This window comes from Leptonychotes weddellii, unplaced genomic scaffold (assembly GCF_054177405.1).
Source record: "Leptonychotes weddellii isolate Sample4059 unplaced genomic scaffold, ASM5417740v2 HiC_scaffold_5993, whole genome shotgun sequence".
NCBI lineage: Eukaryota > Metazoa > Chordata > Mammalia > Carnivora > Phocidae > Leptonychotes > Leptonychotes weddellii.
The window spans coordinates 1-10,327 of NW_028028369.1; the positions used below are offsets into that span (position 1 = coordinate 1).

At 51.7% G+C, this 10,327-nt stretch overlaps 1 protein-coding gene across 1 annotated transcript; it reads left to right on the forward strand.

Annotated features, from left to right (window-relative positions):
- The first annotated feature begins 2,983 nt into the window (after positions 1–2,983).
- LOC102745631 (CEA cell adhesion molecule 20) lies at positions 2,984–10,115 on the forward strand. The gene is made up of 5 exons (XM_081811166.1): positions 2,984–3,295; positions 5,418–5,495; positions 6,322–6,600; positions 7,068–7,349; positions 8,565–10,115. The coding sequence occupies exons 1-5, from the start codon at positions 3,244–3,246 to the stop codon at positions 9,068–9,070; spliced, it is 1,197 nt and encodes a 398-aa protein (XP_081667292.1). The 5' UTR covers positions 2,984–3,243; the 3' UTR covers positions 9,071–10,115.
- Positions 10,116–10,327: the final 212 nt, after the last annotated feature.

Genomic DNA, 10,327 nt, shown 5'->3' on the forward strand with positions numbered 1-10,327 from the left:
AAGGTCTATCACCCAGCCACCCCATCCCTCCCACCCCCCACCACTCCAGCAACCCTCAGACTGTTTCCTGAGATTTAGAGTGTCTTATGGTTTGTCTCCCTCTCTGGTTTCATCTTGTTTCATTTTTTCCTCCCTTCCCCCATGCTCCTCTGTCTTGTTCCTCAAATTCCTCGTATCAGTGAGATCATATGATACTTGTTAAAAGGTGATTTCTTTAAGGGCAGAGGTCTGTATTTGTTTCGTTTGCTGGTGTGATCTAAGCACCTAAAACAGTGCCTGGCACAGAGTAGGGCCAAATAAATCTTTGCTGAGTGAAGTGGGGTGGGGGAGGGCAGCCATAGGGAGGCAGTATGGGTTGGGAGGTCAGTCAAGGCCATGCCTAGCAAGACACAGCCTTGAACCAGCCTGCATGAGGTGGGTGTGGGGGCAGGTGGTGAGGTAGGTGAGGGTGTGGGGGCAGGAGGGCCCTGGGTTTATTTTCACCTGTCAGAAACAAAGCGAAAGTTGTACAACAGGGAGGGGCCCAGGAAGTTCCTCTTTCTTGTTGGGGTAAGAAAACAGAGAACCTGTCCTGGGGAGGGTGAAGAGGGGATTTTGGGAGAGAAAACCCTGCTCTTATGTGAAGGGGCAGATTTGAGAAGTCCACTCCAGTGGCGGCTTTGTCCTCTTGGGTGGGGTGGAGGGGAGGGAGAGGAGAGGGCCTCGGGATGGGAGCAGGACTGAGCAGAGGAATCAGGAGGGAAGCCCAGATGAGGAGTGGGTGGATCGTCAGAAGACCCAGAAACCCTGGGAAGAACAAGATGGAAAATGGAGGCCTTGAGTGCCAGGTGCGCCCGGCACAGGGAGCTGCAGACAGTGGGAGCGTGGTGGGCTGATGTGGCCACAGGTGTTAATTGATCTGGGTGTACAGAGGAGATGAGGCTGGGTGTAGCCAGAAGCCACATTAGGACCTTGGAAGGCAGGACAGATGGAGGTTAAGAGCCAGGTAGACCAGAACCTGTGGCCTAACCTTAGGCAAGTCATCTCCCCTCCATGAGCTTTGGTGTTCTTAACTACGAGATGGAATAAAACTATCCCCTAACCTACTTGACTTTTCATTTTTCTTTAAAGATTTTGTTAATTTATTTGACAGAGAGAGAGCAGGAGCAGAGGGAGAGGGAGAAGCAGACTCCCCACTGAGCAGGGAGCCCAACATGGGGCTCGATCCCAGGACCCTGAGATCATGACCTGAGCCGAAGGCAGATGCTCAACCAACTGAGCCACCCAGGCGCCTGACTTGTCATTTTTCCTTAGCCTGTATCACTTGATATTTCACATAGCTGACCTATTTATTATGCTCATTGTTTATCATCTCTCTCAGCCCTGGAACCGGGTTTTCTGTCCATTTCGTCCCGAGCACCTGGAGCAGGCACAGGAGGTGCTCAGGACGTGTGTGTTGAATGACTGAGTGAGGGCGCACTTCCTCCCAGGGGCTGCTGTCATCACAGTCCCAACATGTAGAGGAGATTCATACGTACTGAACGCTTATTCCGTGCCAGGCACTTTCCCAGCATTAAATCATTTCATCCTCACAGACATCTTGTTTGTCCCGGTCTGCAGATGGGACAAGGAAGCTCACAGGTGACGTAACTTTCCCAACAAACCACAGCAGGGGTGTGGAGAACTCAGACACATCCTGGCTCTCATAGCTGCAGAGCCTCTGAAGAGCCAAAAACATCCCCACCCCATCTTAGAGCCAAGGAAAGTGGTCACGAGGGAGGCAGATTGACATGCCCAGGGCTACACGGCTGGCAAGTGGAGGGGCCAGGATTTGCATCCCCTCAGTTTGTCTCCAGAGCCAGTTTGCTCAGCCTCACGTGTCCCTGAAGCAGATACTTGGTGACTGCCTGTGGTATGACGGAGACCCAGACAAGCAGCAAGCTGAGGCAGCTGGGTGACCGAGTTCTCCTCGTGATGCCAAGGTGCCTCTCTTGCCCTAGGTAATCATTTTAGAGTTTTCTCAGCCTTACCTTGAACCACCCACCCTCTCACTTCCTCTGTTCTGGGGCCTGAACTTCCTTCTGTGCCTCAAACTCAGCAATCTCCCGCATGCTGCCCCCTCTGCCCACCAGACTCTCACCTGACCCACTCCTGCATCTTCCAGGCCTCCAGCTTGATGTCCTCTCCTCCAGGAAGTCCTCCCTGGCCTGCAGTCTGGGTCAGGCGCCTCCTCTGGGCTCCCCCAGCTCAGCCCTGTGCATGCTGGGTTGGCACTGACTGAGGACAGGCGTGTGAGCTCATACTGGCAGGGCTGGGGATGTCTTGGTCTCTACTGTGCCCCCAACGCTACTAAGCCACAGGGATCAGCACAAAAGAGGAGTTCAGGGAATATTTGTTAGTGAATGAATGAATACATGGATTAATGGTTGTTAATGGTTGTTCCCTAACCCAGTTGATTACATTAAATCTTCCTGGTCTGGGTGCTCCCAAAGACCAATAGCTTGTCTTGCCCATAGGGAATTTAAAAAAAAACACCTCTCCTGTATTGAACCTTTACTGTGTCCTCCGGTCTCAGCTCAGATGTCTGCTCTTTCAGGAAACCCTCCTTGCCCCTACTCCCCAGGCGGGGTCAGGCACCCCCTGGGGTTCTCCCAGCCCAGCTCACTCTGAGCTTCCTGCTGTTTGTTTATGACCAGTATCATTTCAGCTCACTTAATATTTCCAGGCTGCTCATGGCGAGCTTGGCACCGAGCCTGATTTTATTAAGCTCTCAACAACCGGGAGCCACCATTATTGTTTTGTTATCATCACTATTGACTGTCATTATCTCGGTTCCTGGTCTCCTTACCTCTAACATTCTCCAGTTGTCCCTCCATGGCACCCCTTCTCCCCGGATTGCTCCTGCATCCTGGCAAAGGGGCGGGGAGGGGGGCTTAGGAGGAGGGGGATGTAATTCTCAAGGGGACTCAGGGCCAAAAGGCGGGGATTTCTTTCTTCTTTTCCACCCTGGTGGAAACCCCGGGATTCCTGGGGCTCTCATTCTCTGTGCTGGACAGAGGAAGGAAAGCGAGCCCTGTAGAGGGGGGAGGTGGGTCCAAAGTTCCTCCCCGCCGCCACCACCCCTGTCTGTCCTGGGAGCCACTCTCATCACAGTGAGGTTGCAGCAGGGCAGAGGGGAAGAAGAGGGAGCTGGAGGGGTGCGGCTGGAGTGAAGACAGCATCTGTGTGTGCAAGCCGGGGCATACTGGTCAGGTGCCAGGACCCATGGGGCTCACTGACTTATGGGGCCACCACTGGGCGGGAATCCTGCTTGCAGGTGAGTGCACTGCTCCCTTCAGAGGGAGCTGGGGATGGTGTGTGTGTGTGTGCACACAAAAGAGAGACAGAGACACAAAGAGAAATAGAGATACACACACACACACAGAAATATAGATAAATACAAAAGAGATTGACAAAGGTAGAGAGAGACCAGAGATAATGACATATGTACAGAAAGAGAGAGAACCACAGAATCAGAGACCTAGAGAGAAATAGGGGGACACAGAGGCAGAGCGTGAAAATGACAGGAGAAACTGTAGCAGAGGGAAGAACAGGGAGGGACAGATAGGAGAGAGGGAGACAGAGGACAGACAGAGACAGAAAGAAAAATGTACAGTCACACAGAGAAACAGATTGGGGGGAGTCGTGGAGAGAGATCCAGAGGGAGGTATGGAAAGAGCTGGAACATAGCAGACAGGAGAAGACGGGCAGAGGGAGGATGTGCCAGCCCCGCGTGGCCAGGTCACACCTCAATCAGAACAGGGGATGGATGTGACATTGATGCTTAGAGTCTTGGAGGCAAAAGGACGAAACGAGACTATTTTGATAAGAAAAAGCATTTTGGAGGCAAAGAAATGATTTCGCAATGCGTGGTGTGCAAAACTCAGCCCTGCTTTGCTGTGTGGCCCTGAGACCAGCTCTTCCCCCTCCCTGGCTGACCCTGGCAGGCTGCGGGGGCTCTGGGGTCCCCCGAGGGGCTGTGAGTTTGCTTCCCCCTGTGCACAGAAGGCAGGACCCTGTGGGGAGGAGGCGGGAGGGAAGGGGCCAGGTAACGGCTGTCTGCAGAGGAGGTGTATCTCAAATGGGTGTGATGAGACGCACCGTTGATGCTTTCACTCATAGTATTTCTGTTATCCTTACTATAGTTATATGAGGTGGGAACTATTATTACTCCATTTTACAGATGGGGAAACTGAGACTCAGAGAGGGGACATGACTTGCCAAAAAAAAAGACAAAGCTGGGATTCACATATAGGCAGTCAGGCTTTGAGCCTGTGGACTTAACCTCTAGCAATATTACAGGCAGAAAATACAAACATAGAAATAACCATAATAATAATAGTGACTAGCACTTACTGTGAACTGTTTTAAGCACATCACATCTGATATCTCATCAAGCCTCACAACAACCCCATGAACTAAGTTCTATTCTCCCCATTTCGCTGTTGAAGAAACTGAGGCTCACAAAGAGAGAGCCTCTTGCCCATGATCATAGACCCAGGAAGCATTAGAGTATTTTTTTTCCAAATATCCTAAGAGCCCATGCCCTTAACCACTGACTGAGCAGGGAATGGGGCAGCGCTCGGGCCAGACTGGGGTCCAGTGAGGGCTGGAGAGAAACATGGCTGCCGGCCCCTGTGAATTGGGCTGAGGGGAGGCTTGGGGGTGATGTCAAGGTCAGCTGCACATGAGCACGGGGGCTGGGGGTGGGGGGTCCACGGTCTCCTAAAGCCTGAATGCAGATTGGCCAAATGGAACACCAACAACTCTTGCTATCTTGTTCCCTTTTCCTCCCTATGGGAGGGAAATCTCCGCCTGAGGGCAAGTCTGCCGAAGTACCAAAGATTTATTTCCCCCACCAGAGATAACAGAAGTTCCTGTTTATGAGGGATAAGCTCTGTGCCCATCCCTGGGCTGACAGGAGGAATTATGCAGTGTTAAGAACACACTCTTTAGGTGCTGGCCGGCCAGGTTCAAGTTTGGCTTCTGCCACTTAGTATAATGGTCTTGGAAAGGGACTCCACCTCTCTGAGCATCTCTTTCCCTCTGTGTGGAAAGAGGAGACTGATCATGTATCTCCTGCAGGGTGAGCATCAATGGAGAGAGCACAGTGACCCTCAGAGGGCCCCATTACAACTTGCCAATATTCATCACCTCAACGCAACAACCCTGGGCTGCAGGTGATGTTATGTCCATTCTACAGCTGGACAAATTGAGGCTCAAGAAGATTAAAAACATGCCACAAGTCACATGGCCAGTGAGTAGTGGCTAGGAGTCAAGCCTCTAGGGGTGAAGTGCCATGTCCATGACCTAGACCTCTCTCTCTTTATGAAGTCCATAACTGGACACCCCCAACACACTGCCCCCTCTCTGAATGCCTCTTCTCTCTCCCCCACCAGCCTTGCTTTTGACCATGTGGAGTCCACCAGCTGCAGTCCAGTTCACCCTTGATGCCACCCCACTTACCACCACCCAAGGTGAGAAGGATGTTGTTCCATCTAGGTCTGGGACCCCCTGGGCACCCCAGACTTGTGGCAGATTCAGAGATGTGGGCACAGAAAATAAGGTTATCATTCTGATCCCTGCCTTCATACCTAAAGCACCCATCAGGATTCCATGCCCAAAGTCCCAACAGGACAAATCAGATTGGCCCAGCCAGGGTCGGGCAACAACCGGACAGATCAGTTGTATTGGGGGCAGGGGTAGAGGGGTGGAGTGTGGCTGACATGGTTGTGGGTGGGAAAGGTTGGCTAAGAAGTGGGCAGTAGGATCTGGCTGGCATCCCTGTTACAAACGTGAGTCTCCTTACAGCTGAAGTTAATTGACCCATTGTCATATCCCAGATCCTTCCGCTTCATTTGTTGTTTTTTTTTTTTTTTTTAAGATTTTATTTATTTATTTGAGAGAGAGAGAATAAGAGAGAGCACATGAGAATGGGGAGGGTCAGAGGGAGAAGCAGACTCCCTGCTGAGCAGGGAGCCCGATGCGGGACTCGATCCCGGGACTCCAGGATCATGACCTGAGCCAAAGGCATTTGCTTAACCAACTGAGCCGCCCAGGCGCCCCCCTTCCGCTTCATTTGTACAATCCTCTTCAGTGAGGCTCAGAGAGGGGAAGCAAGTTGCCCATGATCACACTTAAAATGAGCAGTAGGTCTAGCATTTGCGTCCAGGCATTGAGCTCATTTGCCTTCTGGCAATTCCAGTCCAGTCTCTCTGGGTCCCTCTGTGGCTACATTCGGCTTGGTGCTCTTCTGTCTGTGTCTCTGCCTCTGTCTCCTTCTCTCTCTTTCTCCCTGTGCAGAACTGCCCGGCAGGCCCACCATTTCAATCAGCCGGGACACTGCCATAGAGCAGAGGGAACAGGTGACCCTCTACTGTAACACCAAGGATGCCAACGTTACCATCCACTGGTTCTCCAACGATCTCCCCCTGGTGTTCCATGAGCGCATGCTGCTGTCTACAGACGGCAAGAAACTCACCATCCTCACTGTGCAGCGGGAGGACTCTGCGACTTACAAGTGCAAAGCTCAGGGTTTCTACCAGGTCCAGAGCAGTGATCCCACCTTCCTGACTGTGAACTGTGAGTCCCTTTCCATTCTCCCCAGCCCCTCACTAACACCCCCTTTCTTGGTGATTTCATTCAGTCTCACAGCTTCAGATACCATCCAAATGTGGGCTTGTCTACCCTTGGCCTCCAGACGTATAAGTAACTGTTTGATGTCTCTACTTGGACTCTACTGGGGACATCCAGGTTAAGATATCTAAAACTAAGTTCCTTAACCTTCAGATGTTTGCTACAAAATCTTGCCTGGGTAGGGGCAAGGAAAGAGCATTTTCTGGCATACGTTAGATGTGTCTTACAATCCCACTTTACCCAGGATTAAGGCTGACATTTAATTTCCATTAGACTCCTGTATGTCCTTTGTAATTGATCCAGAGCTTGGATGGGGAGAAGAGAAATATTAATATTTACTGACTCCTGAGGTCTCCCTAAGAGAGCCTTTGCTGATGTGATCATTCCTGCTATGATTGTTCTTGTCCTCCCAGATGGTCCTGACCCATTTGAAATCAAGTTGGATTCTGGTGTATCCAGCGGGGAGGTGGTTGAGGTGATAGAGGGCTCCAATGTGACCTTCTCTGTGGAAACACCGTCTCACCCACCTCCTGCCTATTCCTGGTTTCTCAACAACCACGTCACTCTGTCTTCCACCACGAGAACATTCACCATCCAGGCTGTGTCCACGGAACATGAAGGCACGTACAGGTGCTTGGTGTCCAACCGTGCCACCCACCTGTTCCGCCTGGGTGCTCTTGAAGTCCGAGTCCTTGGTGAGGCTCTTTTTCCTGTTCCTCTCCTTTGTTCCTCTGAGAATCAGAGCTACACCAATATCCCAGAGGTTGAGGAGGACACAGAAAAGTGGGGATTTCCTACGTGGCTGGTGGCAGAACGGGGCTCTGACCACAGGGAAGGACCTGGCTCCTGGCTTGGCCCATCTTCCACAAGACCTGGTTGGCTGTCTATGGGTTGTCCATTCTTTGCTTCTCTGAAAGTTGGTGGTGGGGGTTGATCCTCTATACATACAAACCCTAACACAATATTCACACATCTCAGCACACAAATAACAACCACATATGCACAGAACACTCACACATGTGCACAACACACACGCAATTCACACACAATAAATACACACAATGCTGCCAACATACAACATACATGCAAAGCACACACAACACGCACACAACAGAAACATATAACACAGTACATAACACAGCATTGACCTACATCACATGCTCATACTGTTCACACAAACCCCCAACACATACAAGCAATACACTCACACATACACACAACACACATACTGCACACAGGATGTACTCGCATAAAACGCAGACATACGTACCTCACACACAACACAGACACAACGAACAGTACTGCAAACACACAACACACGCTCATATAAAACATACACACACAATATATAACATACACACAACACACATTACAGTCGCTCAGCAGCCTCACATACAACACAGAAAATACCCACATACTGTACGTTCCATACCCTCAGCACATGCGCAGAACTGACACACATTACACATACTCCGTATATAGACTCCCACACCACACAGTCATACACAAGGCGTCTAGAACACCATACAACACATATGCATAACACAGTACCACACACAACATACACTCACATGCAGAAAATATACACACACAATACATACAGAGTGAATACATACCTCATAGTCACAAAACACATATACACAACACACACATACAACAGACACAAAATTAAAACACACACGACATGTCCGTACACCACGCCCTCACCATACACACACTCACATAATTGTCACACAGCACACACTCCTACCTCCCATATCATGCAGTCATAGGCAAAGAACACACACACACACACACACCATCCACAACACATACACACATGTCCCTGGAAAGCCCTATGGCGCCTGCCTGGGCAGGAGACTGGGGAAGGGTCCCTGACCCGCACTCCGCATCTCTGTGTGTGTTTCCAGAAATGCTGACCAAGCCTAACATTGTGTCCCCAAGCCTAAATCTCGTGGAAAATGCCAGCTCCGTGACCCTGACCTGCCAGACCTCCCACAAGGGGGCTGGAGTCCTGTGGTTCCTGAGGGGCCAGGCCCTCCTGCCTAGCAAGCACCTGGTGCTGTCGGCCGACAACAGGAGCCTGGTCATCCACGGTCTCCAGCGAGATGACACAGGACCCTACGAGTGTGAAGTCTGGAACTGGGGCAGCCAGGCACGAAGCAAGCCCCTCAGGCTCACCATCAGCTGTGAGTCACCCAAGCTGGGCCTCGTCCTCCTCCCTCCCTCCCTCCTTCCCTTTCGGTTGTTCCTCCTAGCCATTCGTTCCACAATTATTGAATACCTGCTCTGTGCCAGGCGTGTCTGGGCACGGGACAAGGCAAAGCAGCCGCCCTTGTGGGGCTTACATTCTAGTGGGGAGACACACTTTAAACAGCTAAGCAAGGGAGAGGCACGGTGTGTCGGGCGGGGCTGAGGAGAAACACGAGGGCAGCAGGAGGGACAGGGAAAGCTGGGAGGGGAAGGGATTGCAGTCTTAGTCACGTGGGGTAGTCAGGGGAGGTCTCCCTGAGGAGGAACACTGCAGGCTGCTAAGGAAAGAGAGAGCCAGGGGGAGGGAGCAGCATGTGAGGTGGGTGATGAGCAGGAACCCAAGGAGGCCAAGGTGACCAGACAGGTGAATGAGGGGGAGGACAGAATAGGAGAGGTCTGGAGGTAAAAGGGTGGGGCAGATCCTGCAGGGCCCCATGAGCCATGGCGAGGGCACTGGGAGCAACAGAAGGCTCTGAGGGGAGGGAGAAGAGGATCAGACTTAGGTTCTCACAGGGCATCCTGGGCCCTTGTCTATGGGGTGGAAGCAGGGGAGAGGGAGGAGGTTGAGAAAGTGTTGTGTTTGTTCGGGTCCTTGGAGAGGCAGACCCCAAGGTAGGATTAAAGGGGTGACACGTGCAAGGACTTTAGTAGGAGGAATGCTCCTGTGCAGAAACGTAGGGAGGGAGCCTTGGAAGGCTGGGGGAGCCACTGACCGAGATGCCTGTCCAACCCTGAGCAAGCAGGGGAGGGGGAGGGAGAGAAGGTTGGGCGGAAGCTTGGAAACCACCATGCAGCCTGAAGAACATCAGCAAGGCTGCTGGGGAGCCCCGTATCTCCCAGGAAGGGGCCTGCCTCAGTTTCCCCAACATGCTCAGGTACAGGTCGGGTGTAGCCCATGGGAGAGCAGGCAGTGGATTTCAGGGGCTGGGCACTTGGTTATTGAAACTCCTGCCATCAGAAGTCTGCAAGCCACCTTCTCGGAATGGCCACAGTTGTCCGTCTGGGAAATGAGAAGTGGTCGGACCATGGGACCATGGATTCATTTGGAATCTAGAACTCAGGATTTGCTGCCATTGACACAAGTGAAAGAGAAAGGGACTGACTCCAAGGTTTTTTGCCTGAGCTACTCACATGGGTTAGTGGCCACGAGCTGAAGTGAAGAGGCACCTGCAAGGAGAGAAAGTAGGGTCCACGTGTATACGTGTTAAATAATGGGGCATATGGGGGTGGGGGTTACATGCACTGCTGCTCTCTTCTTCCGTTCCCACTTCAGTCATGAAACCAAAAACTGCTCTTTTGCTCTCCCTCTCTGCTGAGCAAATGTGGGGTGCTTGGTAAGTAACAGCCGTGACTTTTGGAGCTCCCAGGCTACTTGGGATGGGGAGGTCAATATTCAGGCCAAGAAAAAAAATACAGCATG

Bases quoted from the DNA above. Each gene is read 5' to 3' on its own strand.
- LOC102745631 (XM_081811166.1), top strand. From the start codon at position 3,244: ATGGGGCTCACTGACTTATGGGGCCACCACTGGGCGGGAATCCTGCTT. The intron at 3,296-5,417 runs GTGAGTGCACTG...CTCCCCCACCAG, and splicing joins GGCGGGAATCCTGCTTGCAG to CCTTGCTTTTGACCATGTGG. The intron at 7,350-8,564 runs GTGAGGCTCTTT...GTGTGTTTCCAG, and splicing joins TCTTGAAGTCCGAGTCCTTG to AAATGCTGACCAAGCCTAAC.